This window comes from Glycine soja, chromosome 13 (assembly GCF_004193775.1).
Source record: "Glycine soja cultivar W05 chromosome 13, ASM419377v2, whole genome shotgun sequence".
Classification (NCBI taxonomy): Eukaryota; Viridiplantae; Streptophyta; class Magnoliopsida; order Fabales; family Fabaceae; genus Glycine; species Glycine soja.
The window spans coordinates 16,848,294-16,864,844 of record NC_041014.1 but is presented as its reverse complement, the minus strand read 5'-3'; the positions used below and the strand labels follow the sequence as shown (position 1 = coordinate 16,864,844).

At 32.1% G+C, this 16,551-nt stretch overlaps 2 protein-coding genes and 1 long non-coding RNA gene across 3 annotated transcripts; 2 read left to right on the top strand and 1 right to left on the bottom strand.

Moving 5' to 3' along the window:
• Positions 1-804: 804 nt before the first annotated feature.
• On the top strand, positions 805-3,448 carry LOC114382403 (cytochrome P450 82A3). Its single transcript, XM_028341791.1, has 2 exons — positions 805-1,812; positions 2,574-3,448. The coding sequence occupies exons 1-2, from the start codon at positions 859-861 to the stop codon at positions 3,201-3,203; spliced, it is 1,584 nt and encodes a 527-aa protein (XP_028197592.1). The 5' UTR covers positions 805-858; the 3' UTR covers positions 3,204-3,448.
• A 6,497-nt stretch (positions 3,449-9,945) lies between these two features.
• On the top strand, positions 9,946-13,350 carry LOC114382404. Its single transcript, XR_003660248.1, has 4 exons — positions 9,946-10,175; positions 10,270-10,409; positions 11,342-11,426; positions 12,934-13,350. It is a non-coding gene; the product is annotated as an uncharacterized LOC114382404 (long non-coding RNA).
• A 324-nt stretch (positions 13,351-13,674) lies between these two features.
• On the bottom strand, positions 13,675-16,160 carry LOC114381417 (cytochrome P450 82A4-like). Its single transcript, XM_028340666.1, has 2 exons — positions 15,143-16,160; positions 13,675-14,407 (listed from the first exon to the last, which is right to left on the bottom strand). The coding sequence occupies exons 1-2, from the start codon at positions 16,088-16,090 to the stop codon at positions 13,784-13,786; spliced, it is 1,572 nt and encodes a 523-aa protein (XP_028196467.1). The 5' UTR covers positions 16,091-16,160; the 3' UTR covers positions 13,675-13,783.
• Between the last annotated feature and the right edge of the window lie 391 nt (positions 16,161-16,551).

The window sequence follows — 16,551 nt, the reverse complement described above, 5'->3', positions numbered from 1 at the left end:
ATTTATATACAATTTATTTGTTTATCATATTATCTTTTTCATTCATTTAAATGATAGAAGAAAAATTTCTCCACCTTTTCCTTCTTATTTTTATTTTTCTAAATAATAGTTTTTTCCTTTATTTTTTTAATTTTCACTTTTCCAATTTTTATTTTGTTTCTATTTGATTTTTCTAAAAATTGTAAACCTCACTATCGAATACCGATACCGACAATATTTTCATCACATGGAAGCAGCAGCCGCAGTGGAATCCTTGGTCGTCAAGTATCCTTGGTCACCAAGGTTGTGATATTGACAGTTCAAATAATTTTATACTAGTAATACTTTTATACAGAAATTCTTGTCAGAAGTACTACTAACGCAGAAGTGTCAACTAAAAAATATTTTAAAGAATATATCCATAAAATATTAATTTTTTAAAAAAATAATTTTGGATTTTGAATATAATAAATATATTTTGATTTTTATATTTTATCCATTCTGTTATCCTTTGCATTTTCTAATACAATCAAGCGGAAACAAATGCAAAAGTGAGCAGCCAGCCAGGTTTGAAAAAGAAAAAAGAAGTCAAATCGCATTCAAACACATGTATGCAGTAGCATCACCTAATACTATAATCATTGCAGATCAAGTTACGATATTTCCTATTTTAGATTACCTCATACTTTATACACATCACGATAATTCTCTGACTATTCCAAATAGTTTTAATACATTATAATAAACAAATGAAATCATATTGGTCCAACCATGCGGCCATGCCCTTAAATCCTAGACACATCTTCTACTTATAAAAGGAGATAGGAGAAGAGTTTCAAGAGCAAGGCATGCAACAATTGCAACATAACTAGCAAAAAAATGGACCTTCTCCTAAATTGCCTAAACCTTAACACCATTGCTATTGCATCAATCCTTTCTCTAATCTTCTTATGTTTGTTTCTATATCGTAAAAATTCTCGTGGGAAAGATGCTCCAGTAGTGTCTGGTGCATGGCCAATACTTGGTCACCTCTCATTGCTGAATGGTTCACAAACACCACATAAAGTGTTGGGTGCTTTGGCTGACAAGTATGGACCCTTATTCACCATCAAGCTCGGTATGAAACCGGCTTTGGTACTCAGCAACTGGGAAATGTCTAAGGAATTGTTCACCACAAACGACCTTGCCGTTTCATCTCGCCCTAAACTCGTCGCCGTTGAAGTCATGTCTTACAACCAAGCCTTTGTTGGCTTGGCACCGTATGGACCCTATTGGCGCGAGTTACGTAAAATTGTCACGTTCGAGTTTCTCTCCAATCGAAGAATCGAACAACGGAACCACATTCGTGTCTCCGAAGTTCGAACTTCGATTAAAGAGCTATTCGACATTTGGTCGAATGGAAATAAGAACGAGTCTAGGTATACTCTGGTGGACATAAAACAATGGTTGGCGTATTTGACATTTAACATGGTTGTGCGAATGGTCGTTGGGAAGAGGTATTTTGGTGTCATGCACGTGGAAGGCAAAGACAAAGCGCAAAGGTTTATGAAGAATATTAGGGAGTTCATGAATTTGATGGGGACTTTCACGGTGGCAGATGGGGTTCCTTGTTTGAGGTGGTTGGATTTGGGGGGTCATGAGAAGGCTATGAAGGCAAACGCTAAGGAAGTTGATAAATTATTGAGTGAGTGGTTGGAGGAGCACCGTCAGAAGAAGCTTTTAGGTGAAAATGTTGAAAGTGATAGAGACTTCATGGACGTGATGATTTCAGCACTTAATGGTGCACAAATCGGTGCGTTTGATGCTGATACCATATGCAAAGCCACAAGCTTGGTAAGTAGTTTATGAAATTAGTATTACTTCTATTTTCTAATGAGACAGTAAAATTTCATTTTTATGACATACAAACTCATCGTGCATGATAATTTAACTGGGCAGCTTTCATTGCCTATCCTGGTGTGGTACCACTGGTACCCTCAACCTCTTTTTGTACTCCTTTTTATCTTACATTAATGAATTAGTGTTTCAAAAGAAATCGTGCATGATTGACATGGGGAATATTGGTTGAATTAATTTTGGAATTATAGTATATATATATATATATTTTTAAAAGAAATAACATTAAGATTTTTTTTTAAAAAAAATAACTTTTTGTAACCGAGAGAATGTTAAGAAAAATAGTTTCTGAATTTTTTCCCTACTTATTCTTTCTTTATTTTAAATTCTTCTAAGATTTAAATTTATAATACCTAACGTAAAAAAAAAAATTGCAATACCTACAAATTTCTAACTTAAAGCTAAATTTAACCCTATATATTTATAGCATTAACATATTATATAACTTTAACTTAATTTGTTTTAGCAATAGCTTTAGTAATGTTTAAATTCTAAAAAGATTAAGATATATAAGCATTACCTTAGAATCTCATGCGGTGGTCTGCATTGGCTTTTCTGAACTATAAGATGAAAGTGAGAAATTGAGTACCAATACTATTATAAAGTTGAATATAAATATATAATATTTTCATTGTATTTCTTTTTCTTAGATAATTTAATTTAGACGACTCTTTTGACAAGTTTGAACTTCTTTACAGGAATTGATTTTGGGAGGAACTGATTCAACAGCTGTTACTCTTACATGGGCACTTAGTCTTCTATTGCGAAATCCTCTTGCATTGGGAAAGGCTAAAGAAGAAATTGATATGCAAATTGGCAAAGATGAATATATACGTGAGTCAGATATAAGCAAACTTGTGTATCTTCAAGCTATAGTTAAAGAGACACTAAGATTGTATCCACCAGCCCCTTTTTCATCACCTCGTGAATTCACAGAGAATTGCATCCTAGGTGGATACCACATCAAAAAGGGAACTCGACTTATCCATAACTTGTGGAAGATCCACAGGGACCCTAGTGTTTGGTCAGACCCATTGGAATTCAAACCAGAAAGGTTCCTTACCACTCACAAAGATGTTGATCTAAGGGGTCACAATTTTGAGTTGTTACCCTTTGGAAGCGGGAGAAGAGTTTGTGCTGGAATGTCCCTTGGCTTAAACATGGTTCATTTCACTTTGGCTAATTTATTGCATTCCTTTGACATCTTGAATCCATCGGCTGAACCTGTAGACATGACTGAATTCTTTGGATTTACCAACACCAAGGCTACTCCACTTGAGATTTTGGTCAAACCACGTCAGTCTCCCAACTATTATGAAACTTTATAACCCTTATGTCAGTCGTGTGATCCTTATTGTTCTTTTTCAAATCGTGGTTTGTCGTCTATTCTAAGTTAAATTGCGTCTGTTTTGGAAAATTTTGTTATGTAACCTTGCGATATTTTAATTTTTCTTAATTAGGTAGATGCATTGTACTGGCTTCTATTTACTGATCGTGAAAACCCGTGGTTTTGTTATCAATTTATTTGTATTGGCGTATGGTTAAAATAATATTTTAAATGGGTTATAATTTTTTTATAAGCAAAATCAATATTAGGAAAAAGCATTCCAAACATAGCACAAGCTATGCAATTGATTTGATGTACACATTTTGTTACATATCTTTATTCCTAAATTTGATTGCTAGCTCCAACTGTTCCTCATATGCAATTGTAATATTTGTACATTTTAAGGATAAAATGAGAAAAGATATGAACACAAGATCTCTTGTTAAATTGATACAAAAGAAATCGCAGACCTCTATTAAATCGTGTCTTACATTTATTCCTCACTGCAAATGGAGTAACCGACACTAGTTGGTTTTATCGCACCATGTTTTATGGTCTCTCTCTTGGTTCAATATCATGTCTCTCTTCCTGTCTCACATTCTCAAACCCTCTTCTTATCCTAGGTGTTCTAAAGTTGATTAGGTTCTCTTTATTTTTACTACTTTGTTCGTCTTGATGTACAAAGGAGTCCACTAACAGCAGAAGAAGAGCGAAAGGGAGAGAGTAAGAAATCTTCTAGTACTTACCAGAGGACAATAACAGACAAATCAACCACAAATTTCAGACATAATTAGGGACATGAATATTGGGTTGAAACATGAAAATTTATTTCTTCAGACATGCATAAAATGATGCCTTGCAATCTTACTTTTGAAAATTCATCTTAATGAGTTTATTTGTGGTCAATTACTTTTTAGCGCATCTTACAAATACATTGGTTTCTTCCTTCTAAAATATTTTATGCTTATGATTTTGATTCTTTTTATTTATTTATTTCCATTGTTGAAGTTGTCTTTTAAGAGAAATAATGTGTTGGCGGTTTATTTTTTGTGTTTTTTCCCCTTATGTTTGATTATAGGAACAAATAGATAATGGAGGATTGGGATCAAGAGACTGTGAACAAGGTGGTGGAGTCAAAGAAAACAGAGCATAATCAAAACAAACCTACTGACATAGTATGTTTTATTATATTTGTTGAAATTATTGGCTTTAAATTAATTTGCTTTGTAGGCATTGTTGTATTGCTGTTTATCTCTTTAAAACAGTGAATGAAAAGGTTTCCTCTTTCGTTTCTTTGGTTTAAATACAGTTATTTTTATTTTGGGGTGTTTGTTGTAGATTTTGAGTTCATAATTGGTACTTCTTCCTTATCAAGACCCAAGAGAAAGGCCTGAATCTTAATATATGTATGCATAACAAATTTTTATCTCTTTGCTCTTCACAAATTTATCTACTTTTTTTTTTTTGCATGTTATCTTTATTTTTTAGGTTTTCAGTTTTTTACATGTTTCAATCAGAAACTGTTGTTATAGCTGCACACTTAAAATTGGTTCGCGTCTAGATTCAACCTTTCCTTCACATTGCCACTTAAAAATTGGATTGGCGAGTTACCATTCTCTTTGGAACTACTCTTGGTAACCAACCAACTCCCCTCAACAATGGGTGATATATTGAACTCCTTCTTCGTGTCTCCCTGTTTTGCAATGTGATGATCAGGAGAAGAAGGAAGATAAAACATCTACCCCTACCCAAACCATGGTGGTGATGACCTGGATTTTGTATGCAACTTACCGCTCAGACTTTGAGGTATCCACGGGTCATCATGTTGCTACTGTGATTTTCATTGTGATGTCTTATATTTATAGTTTTTGTTTTCTATCTACGTGTCAGTGTGGGGATATAAAGTAATGGGCATATATAGTTTGTAGCATTTTAAACATAATTTTGTTTGATATTGCAGTATAATCATGACGTTGTGTTGGCATGTACAGATGGAGTAGTAGTGTAGAGAGGTTGAGTCAACCGATGAATATATTATTGTGAGATGTATTGTAAATAAGCAGTGCTTTTACAGCATGTGTCTGATATGTATAGTGAAATTTTTGTTTTGGAAATTTGAGAAACTGTGATCGGGATGTAATGGATCCTATCCTGGTTTGGGTCACTACTTCTGTCCTATCCAAGTTTTTGTGAATAAATTTGTCTTGGCTGTTAAAGAAAATAGTTATGGCTGTGATGACAAACAAATTAAATGTTAGTCAATGATTTTTGCATCTATCAGGAAGCAATTGAGGACATTACCAAAAGAATGGGAGCTGGAATGGCCAAAATTATTTGCAAGGAGGTTTGTCACACATGACAACATCAAGCTAGCTCGAGCTCGATGGGGATGCATTCTCATTGGTTTTCTCTCCGTCGATGGCCTCAAGGTAGTAATTCAATGATGGTGGGGTGTCCCTGCAAAGATATAAGATTAAATCTACATACACACGAATGCATATGCATATTAAATTAGACAATCCTCATTTAGGATGGCAAGGGTTTTTCTAAAGATGTCAGGGTTTTATAAAGATGTCAGCTAGTTGGTTGTTTGTGTCTACAAATCACCTTTTAACACATGATCTTTAATGAAATGATGTCTTATTTTTATATGTTTAGTACTAGAATGCATGACACGATTTTTGACCATGTTGATTGCACTTGTGTTGTCACATCTCAAAGGAATATGATCAAGGTAGATACCAAAATCCTCAAGTTGTTGTTTCATCTAAATTATCTAAGCACAACAACAATTGGCAGTAATATACTCAACATCAACTATGGATAAAGCCACACAAGCTTGTTTCTTAAAGTGAGAAACCAAAGCACTCCCAAGCAGATGAAATGCTCCACTAGTACTCTTCTTATCTACTTTTCATCCTACATAATCTGAATAGGAATACCCAACTAAGCTTATAGGTGCACCCTTAGGATACCACAATCCTACTTTTAATGTACCCTTAATGTACTTAAAAATTCTCTTAACAACTATTAAATGAGATTTCTTAGGATTAGCTTAAAATCTAGCACATACACAAACACTATATATAATATCGGAGCGACTAGTAGATATAGTAGAGAGTTAATCATACCTCTATATCTTGATTCATCCACATGTTTACCTTTTTCATCTAAGTCAAGATAGCATGAGGTAGTCATTGGAGTTATTGCCTCTTTGGATTTCTCCCTATCAAATCTTTTAAGCATATTAATACAAATACTTGGATCAATTGATGAAGATTCCAATTTCTAACTATTTTATTTGGAATCCTAGGAAGTAGGATAACTCCCATGTTACGAACATTTCAAACTCTCTCCTGCATAGTCTTAGCAAATTCTTTGCACAAGACATCATTAATGACTCCAAATACAATGTCATCTATATATATTCACTAGTGCAAAAAATACTTTTTTGAACAATTATAAAACAATTATTCTAAAAATGCGGTGACATTTCAATAAATAAAGACATTATTTTTAGAATGGTTGTAGGAAAACAATTCTAAAAAAATTAGAATGATTATAAGTGAAACTATTATAAAAAGTTACCTTTCTGGAATGGTTATAAGTTAAACCCTTATAAAATATTAAGATATGTTTGATTTGTATTTTCATTTTCTGTTTTCATTTCCTGAAAACTATTTTCATTTTTAAAATATTAGAATTCTGAAAACATGTTTGGTTTGACTTCTTGTTTTTTGTTTTCAGGAAATAAAAACACCGAAAATGCGTTTTCAAAAGGAAATATATTTTTAGATTTGTTTAAAATTACATTCCTTGTCACCGCGTTTTCATTATACACAAAATGAGTTCTTGGTTTTAACTAAAAACGATATTTTATTGTTTTTAGTTTTTGGTTCGTTTGAGAAAATATTTTCACTAAAAATATTTTCAAAAATTCAACCAAACACATTTTCATCACCATACCATTTTTAATTTCATGAAAATAGATGCTTTCTGAATTTGATTCCATTAACAAATTGTTTACCATATTTTCCCGATGCTTGTTGAAATTGAACATTGATTCATATGGGAATCATTGATTTGGAAAACTATTTATAGCCATGACCATGGGTAGGATTTGTTGATTTGGAAAACTGTTGTCATGACTGTGGAAGGGGGTCAAATGGACTAGGGGACATTTTCTAGTTAAAATTTTATTTAAAAATTATTTTTCATACATTTTAAATGGAATTAACACCATTTAAAAGTTAAGCAGTTTCTTATAGAAAAAAGGAAATATATGTGTAGTTTGTGTAAATCTCAAGAAGTATTAGTGTAATTTTCTTAAAATATTATTATTTTAGTTTAATACAATTTGTCTAATTAATATAACTTTTTATATAGTTTATTTATTTATTTTTAATTTCTCTTTAACTTTGTTTTATCCGATCTCTTTTACTTATTTTAATAAGTGGACAGAAAATTTTCGATTTTTTTTCGTGTCTTATTTTATCTATTTTGAGTAATAGGTTTTTTCCCACTTTATTCGGATGAGAGATGAAATAAGGTGGGAAAAAAAGAGAGGACCAAAGGTAGAGTAAAAATATGTTATTTAAATATACAGAATTAAGAGAGAAATTTATAGAAAAATTCTCTCCACTTATTTAAATGGGTAAAAAAAATATAATAAAAATAAATTATGTAAAAGATTTTATATAATAATAAAAATGGATATATTAAAAAACTTAAATTTTCACTATAATATTTTTATTTTTATTTTATATATAAAATATCATTAAACATTAACCCCCACTTTGGGGTAAGGTAGATACCAAAATCCTCAAGTTGTTGTTTCATCTAAATTATCTAAGCACAACAACAATTGGCAGTAATATACTCAGCATCAACTATGGATAAAGCCACACAAGCTTGTTTCTTAAAGTGAGAAACCAAAGCACTCCCAAGCAAATGAAATGCTCCACTAGTACTCTTCTTATCTACTTTTCATCCTACATAATCTGAATAGGAATACCCAACTAAGCTTATAGGTGCACCCTTAGGATACCACAATCCTACTTTTAATGTACCCTTAATGTACTTAAAAATTCTCTTAACAACTATTAAATGAGATTTTTTAGGATTAGCTTAAAATCTAGCACATAGACAAACACTATACATAATATCGGAGCTCTAAAAAAATTTATACTTTATTATTTAAACTTTAGACTAATAATTAATACTAATCCGGTATATTTTCCACATTCAGAGGAGTACGTTTATGTTTCTTCTTTACGAATATGATATTTTTTGGGCATTTCTAATAATATCAAGTTTTATTCCTATTTTGGCATTTCTAATTTCTGGAATTTTAGCCCCGATTAGCAAGGGACCAGAGAAACTTTCTAGTTATGAATCGGGAATAGAACCAATAGGTGATGCTTGGTTACAATTTCGAATTCGTTATTATATGTTTGCTCTCATTTTTGTTGTTTTTGATGTTGAAACGGTTTTTCTTTATCCTTGGGCAATGAGTTTCGATGTATTAGGGGTATCCGTATTTATAGAAGCTTTCATATTCGTGCTTATCCTAATTGTTGGTTCAGTTTATGCATGGCGAAAGGGGGCATTAGAATGGTCTTAATTCTTGACTATTTAGACAATTAGATTAGACAATTAGAAAAAAATATTGAGACAATTATGAATTCCATTGAGTTTCCCTTACTTGATCAAACAACCAAAAATTCAGTTATTTCAACTACATTAAATGATCTTTCAAATTGGTCAAGATTATCCAGTTTATGGCCGCTTCTCTATGGTACTAGTTGTTGCTTCATTGAATTTGCTTCATTAATAGGATCACGATTCGACTTTGATCGTTATGGACTAGTACCACGATCGAGGACTAGCAGTAGATATAGTAGAGAGTCAATCATACCTCTATATCTTGATTCATCCACATGTTTACCTTTTTCATCTAAGTCAAGATAGCATGAGGTAGCCATTGGAGTTATTGTCTCTTTGGATTTCTCCCTATCAAATCTTTTAAGCATATTAATACAAATACTTGGATCAATTGATGAAGATTCCAATTTCTAACTATTTTATTTGGAATCCTAGGAAGTACGATAACTTCCATGTTACGAACATTTCAAACTCTCTCCTGCATAGTCTTAGCAAATTCTTTGCACAAGACATCATTAATGACTCCAAATACAATGTCATCTATATATATTCACTAGTGCAAAAAATACTTTTTTGAACAATTATAAAATAATTATTCTAAAAATGTGGTGACATTTCAATAAATAAAGACATTATTTTTAGAATGGTTGTAGGAAAACAATTCTAAAAAAAATAGAATGATTATAAGTTAAACTATTATAAAAAGTTACCTTTTTGGGATGGTTATAAGTTAAACCATTCTAAAATATTAAGATATGTTTGATTTGTATTTTCATTTTCTGTTTTCATTTCTTGAAAACTATTTTCATTTTCAAAATATTAGAATTCTGAAAATATGTTTGATTTGACTTCTTGTTTTTTGCTTTCAAGAAATAAAAACATCGAAAATGCGTTTTCAAAAGGAAATGTATTTTTAGATTTGCTTAAAATTACATTCCTTGTCACCACGTTTTCATTATACACAAAATGAGGTTCTTGGTTTTAACTAAAAACGATATTTTATTGTTTTCAGTTTTTGGTTCGTTTGAGAAAATATTTTCACTAAAAATATTTTCAAAAATTTAACCAAACATATTTTGATCACCATACCATTTTTAATTTCATGAAAACAGAACAACGCTTAATAAATCCTAAAAACACATTCGCGCTCTGCTCTCACTCCCCTCTCTCAGTGAGCTTTGCTTTCACATTGTCTCCCTCATCGTCCCCGCACACCCTCTCGTACCCACCACTGTTCTTCCGCTGAGCAGCTGCCGCCATCTTCCTTCTTCCTCGCACTCCCTCCCTTGCGACATTGTCTTCTGCGAAGGTAAGAACCCTCGCTTCCTTCTCCCTTGCGCTCCCTCGCTTGTTGCTTCTCTTATTCATGTTGTCTAAATGGAGGCTCAGCTAAAACATTTCAGGGTAAAACGTTTTCCCACGCCACCGTCACTCAGTCACTCCCACAACCTCAAAAAGCTTTTCGCAGTCCCTCGCCGCAGTGAGCGCGCCAAACTCCAATGAAGGTCCTTGCCACTGTTGAGATATGAGGTTTTTCAATTAGGTAAATAACAATTGTTTTTGGCTGTTATTGATATTTTTTTGTTGAGTTTGAGTTGGATGTTAAGGCATGTTGCATAACTATATGTATTCCGTCAAATCAACCTTGGCAGCAGCATTGAAGAAATTGGTCCATGCTCGTTTAATCCAGATAAAACAAACTGAATATTCTTAATTTTTGTTCCTAATTTAATATTCTTAAAAAATTGAATTGGTGATGGACGAGACCGAGAAAGGGATTGTGATGAAGAAGAAAGCTGGGGATGTTGGAGACATGATTAGGGATGTTGTCAAGGATGAAGATGGGTTTAAGGGGTCTTTTGTTAGGGCCATGGATGAGTTCTTATCTGCTACTGAGTTCTAAAAGAAACTAGAGTGAAATAGTAGTTTATTCTATTTTATTGTGTTGGTATTTTAATCACGGAACAGAAAGCAAGATTTTCTGGCCATTGAGTATTGGTTCTGGGTGATGTCTATGAGTGTGATTGTATAGATTGGTTGAGTATTGGGCTTTGTTATACTCTGTTTTCCTTCATTTATATAGATATATATAACATTAAATTGATATATTGTGTAAAAAAAATAGATCAATATGATCTTGTTGCATATATTATTGGTCTTGATGATGATGTTTGGTTCAGATCCAAATAAATATCTCTGATAATTTTAAGTTAGTAAAGGGGTAAAGATAAAACAGTCCCCAATTACACCCTTGTCCAAAATTGCTAGGATTGGGCAACTAGTACTACTGGGATTTATACTACAAAGTCTGCATATTTGTGCTATGTTATAATGTACTTTTTAAAAGGAAGGTATGTCTCATGCAACTGATGGTAATTTTACAAGGCATCTTGATTTCATAAAAATGTTTGAGAGTATTAGTTGCTCAGGATTTCCAGCTATGTATTTGACTACTTGGTTCTTGCATATTTTTAGCCTTCCTTGACAGGGTCTGCAAGCTGTCACCAAAAAGCAAAAATATGACAAAATTTGCAAAAAGAAGTTATCAACTCCCATTGAGGTGTGTTCATCAATTATTTCCTGCTTTTACCTGTACTGGTTCGGTTTGCTTTAATCATATATGAACAATTTTATGGTGAATTTATGGTCCAAAAACAATAGAAACTAGAATGGAGTTCGATTGGTGTAGACTTTGATTTTCTCACTTCCACTCTCTTTTAATTTTTTAATTTTTTAATTTGAATATCTTTTTCGTTGAGGATCATTTTGTCTAAATAGAATTTGGATTAAGGTGGAATTTTTTAATTTAACTCCAATTCATGTTTTGATGATTACCAACTCTTCTTAATTTACTGGTATATTGATATGTTGAACTGTAAATATATGCATAAAACATTATTTCAATTATAAAAAAATTTAACACCGTTTTTATTACAAAAGATGAAAAATTTTATTAACTTAATTACTCTTTTTTTAATATCAATTAAGTCTCTAAAAAAGATCAAAGTTGATTAATATATATATGTTCATTTTTTTTAGACAAAATGGTGATTTCCATCTTTTTGACACACAGTAGAAACATGACTTTTTTGTTTTTTCTATATAAAAAAAGGAAATTACAACCTTGGTTTATAAACAAAAAGTGTGAAATTATATTAACTTTTCCATCAATTTCTCGTATTTATATATGAAAAGTTATTCTTAAAATAAAGGTGTTGGTGAGATATTTTTTTTAAAAAAGAAATACTCTAATATCATTATCCAAGTTATAATTTTAGGAACTCATCTGACAAGTGATACACTCATATGACAAACGACATACCATATGACACATAGCAATCATGTGTGTGCCACCATAGCTTCCACATTTGCGTTATGTATGATATGGTTTGACATATCATCAATCGATCAACAAGTCACATTAATAATCAGTGTGTCATGTTGGCACTTCCATTAAAGAAAACAAATTTCAGTTTACCGAGGGACTAAAATGAGTGGTGGATTATAGTTTTAGGATTTCTCTTTTGTTTTATTAGTTTTAGGGACTAAAGTGATTAAGATCACAATTTTAAAATCTAAAACAACCATTTGTTTTTTAGCTAATGTTTTGGTAAAGAATTAGTGGATTCAGTAAATTATCATTTTGACTCTTGAGTTGGAGGCCATAGTCACATTAATCTTAGAATTGAACGAAAGTAGAAATAAATCATTTGAAACTAATAATCAGCACTCATATAAGTTTAAAATTCAAAAGAATATGTGATAAAAATAATAATAATAATAATAATAATAATAAAATGACAGTAAATAGTTAATTTTAAAAACTTAGTGTTTGACATTTATTTAATTTATTTCACATTTTAAAAAAATTAGGATTATTATGACTGTTTACCAAAAAGAATGTGCAACTAAAGTAATAATATTAATAATAAAATGACATTAAATAGTTAATTTTAAAAACTTAGCATTTGACATTTCATGAATTCATTTAAGATTTTTAGGATTAATATGACTGTTTACTAAAAATAAAAGGGTAAGTACTGTGACTGTATAATTATCACTTTCAGATACCAACATAACTGTAATTAGGAGGTTTTGTTGAGCGGTGCATGTTGTCAAATGAAGCATCAAGCATACATGTGACAGGCTAAGGGGCAAATGATTGATACGTGTCATTGGAAAGAAGGGAAGACACTCTTTTGGCAATGAATGGGTTGGCACTGTTTAGCAGAAAAAAGAAACAGAGCTGTGAAGCGGCAATTGTTTGGAACAACACAAAACTTCAAAGGATTTTGGCCAGCCTGATTAATAACATTGCATGTGGTTTGGATACAGTTGCATTGAATGTTATAATAAAGGCTTTTGATGGAGGTGGTTAGGGATAGTTGGTGTGTTTTTTACATGGCCTCCAAGAATTGAAGTGGTTTATTTCCATCTCGGATGCTAATGCCTCATCGAAATATTAATCAACTTAAATTTTAAAAGAGCAAATTGAGTAAGTTAATAAACTTTTTCATCTTTTAGAAATCCAAATAGAGTAGTATTTTTTTTTTCATTTAAGAACTAATATTATCAATCTTAAATTATTCAATAATCGAAATAATGTTTACTTGTATTAATTACAATTTAAAATATCAATATACCAATAAAATTAGAAAAAGTTGGTAGTAATAGAAACATGAATTTGGGTTGAATTAAAAAATTTCATCCTTCATTCAAATTCTATTATGACGTAATAATCCTCAACAAAAATCTTCATATCAGACTTCTCCTCAACAATGCATGGTTGAAATAAATGTAAGAGACAATTAAAGAAGATAATGGTCTATTAGCCAAACCTTATTTAAGTAAAGAAGATCACATATAGTTTAACAATGGACTTTAAACACACCGCTAACACACAAGAATCACATGCTTTCATACATAACAACTAGGAGATAATCGAGGTTTAATAAGAATCTCAAGTGGAGTGGCTTTAGTGTTGGTTAATCCAAGGGTTTCAGTCATATCAATGGGTTCATTTGATGGATTTAAGAATTCAAAAGAATGAAAAAGATTGGCAAGAGTGAAATGAACCAATTGAAGGCTAAAAGATATTCCAGGACACACTCTTCTACCACCACCAAATGGTAATAGTTCAAAATGATGTCCCCTAACATCAATGTCTTTATGGGTGGTAAGAAACCTTTCTGGTTTGAACTCTAATGAATTTGACCAAACACTAGGATCTGTGTGAATCTTCCAAAGATTTGTAATTAGACGAGTTCCTTTTTTGACATTATAGCCGCCTAAAGTGCAATCCCCTATGAATTCACGAGGTGCTGAGAGAGGACCTGCTGGGTACAATCTAAAAGTTTCTTTGACCACAGCCTGAAGGTATGCTAGCTTCGCTACATCAGATTCACTTATACATCTCTCTTTTCCAACTTGGAAGTTAAGTTCGGCTTTAATGTTTTCCAATACAATAGGATTTCTCAATATCAAACATATTGCCCATGTAAGAGTAGTAGTGTTTGTTTCAGTTCCTCCTGAAATTACTGACTGCAAATCAAAATTAAAAAAAATGTTGAACAAAAGTATCATCGTATAAGTGAGTTTAAATAAGTCAAAGCAAATAGATACATATTTGCATGCTTTAAGATAATGTAGTTACACATCCTTCGAATCTCTGTACATGAAGTTGAAACTATCTCTCTCTCAAAATACATTTCCAATAGATCATAAATAAATTAATAAATTGTGAACTCATCTATTATAGTCCAACTTAAAATTTATTTAAATCATTCAATTGACATACCCTTAATTAAATGTGAATGTTTCTATATGTGAGAATTTTTTACCATTGTTTCTCATTTTCTGAAAAACTTAAACCTCTTTTACTATATTCATATTTCATACCCCAATATTCTAATCATAAAATTATTAGCCAGGCAAAGAGAATCTTCACTTCTTTAATCTTTACTTTTGCAGAATCACAAGCTTACGTTTGCAGTATCAATATCAAAATTGAAGATTTTGTTTAGTTCCATTTAAAGTCACCTGTGCTAACAACCCAAGGTTTTAAAAAATGATCCTATATCATGATTTGAAATGCAACATCAAAGATTTTTTTTTTTTTTAATTATACACGATCACATTTGAAACCGCATCAACTACATTTATCCATAATTTTCCGCAATATCAACAAATAAGACAAAATCGTAATGTGATCATCATGGCCAATATTTAAAACCTTCTAACAATCTTATAACAGTATAGTAGGTCCAGTATACATACCAGTAAAGTGGATTTGATGATGGTATCCGCATGTATGCCATCAATTGTTTTTCCATCAAACAAGGAAAGCATCACGTCCATGAAGTCTTGAATTCCATCAACGTTCTCACCAAAAGCCCTTTTTCGTTTGTGCTCCTCTAACCACTCACCAAAAATCTTGTCCAAATCTTTGGCAGTTTCTTTCATAGCCCTCTCATGGCCGCCAAAATCAAACCATCTCAAGAAAGGAATGGCATCTGCCACCGTGAACACCCCCAACAGACGCATGAACTCTTCCACAGCCTTCAGACATCTCTGAGCCTCCTCATCATTCATAGTTGTAGCACCGAAAAGTCGCTTTCCAACGACCACTCGAAGAACCGTGTTGAATGTCAAATGAGAAAACCATTGATTCAACTCCACCAACGCATAGCCAGACTCATTCTTTTTGCTTGACCAAACATTGAAGAGCTCTTTGATTGAACTTTGAACTTCTGAGACATGAACGTGCTGTAGTTGCTCTACTCGGCGATTGGAGAGGATTTCTAAGTTTACAATCTTTCTTAGTTGGCGCCAATAAGGACCATAGGGTGCAAACCCAAACATGGCTTGGTTGTAGCACATGAGTTCAATGGCAACAAGCTTGGGGCGAGACGAAACGACAATGTCGTTTGTGGTGAAGCATTCCTTAGCTATTTCCCAGTTGCTAATTACCAAAGCCTTTTTGACACCAATCTTGATGGTGAATATGGGTCCATACTTATCAGCCAAAGCACCCAAAACCCTATGGGGTGTCTCTGAACCACTCAATAGTGGAAGGTGACCAAGTATTGGCCATGCACCTGCAACTGTGGGAGCATCTTGTTTACCTAATGCAATTTTGAAAGGATTATACAAGAACATACAGAAGAGGATTAGAGAAAGAACTCCAATGGCAGTGGCATTTAGGTAATTTAGAACAAACTCCATTTTGGATAGTTGTGAAGATTGTTTATGGTAGGATCTGCTTCTAGAGAGATGTGCAATGATGCAGAGAATCATTTATTCATTATTAAATAGATCATTCATTGTTGGATAGAGAAAGGAGTGTGAAATATTTCTTTTTTTCCATTATTTACCAAGAGCGGCAAATTTGCCCCCACTATATTTTGTCCTCAAGATAATGTTTGACAGAAATGAGATTACTATTAAGGCCCCCACTAAATTTTGCAGCCTTTTTCGGTAGAAGTTAAGGCGCCCACTAAATTTTGCCGCCTTTTTCGGTAGAAGTTCTTTCATAATAGTTTTTTTTAAAATTAATTTAAAATTAATGATTCCAATAAAATCTAAAATTATGACTTTCGAATTATTAGTTTAACGTTTTAATCAACTAATAAATCAATTACATTATAAAATAAATAATATTATTATACATAATATTGATATACATG

Bases quoted from the DNA above. Each gene is read 5' to 3' on its own strand.
- LOC114382403 (XM_028341791.1), top strand. From the start codon at position 859: ATGGACCTTCTCCTAAATTGCCTAAACCTTAACACCATTGCTATTGCA. The intron at 1,813-2,573 runs GTAAGTAGTTTA...ACTTCTTTACAG, and splicing joins TATGCAAAGCCACAAGCTTG to GAATTGATTTTGGGAGGAAC.
- LOC114381417 (XM_028340666.1), bottom strand. From the start codon at position 16,090: ATGGAGTTTGTTCTAAATTACCTAAATGCCACTGCCATTGGAGTTCTT. The intron at 14,408-15,142 runs GTATGTATACTG...TTTGATTTGCAG, and splicing joins TCATCAAATCCACTTTACTG to TCAGTAATTTCAGGAGGAAC.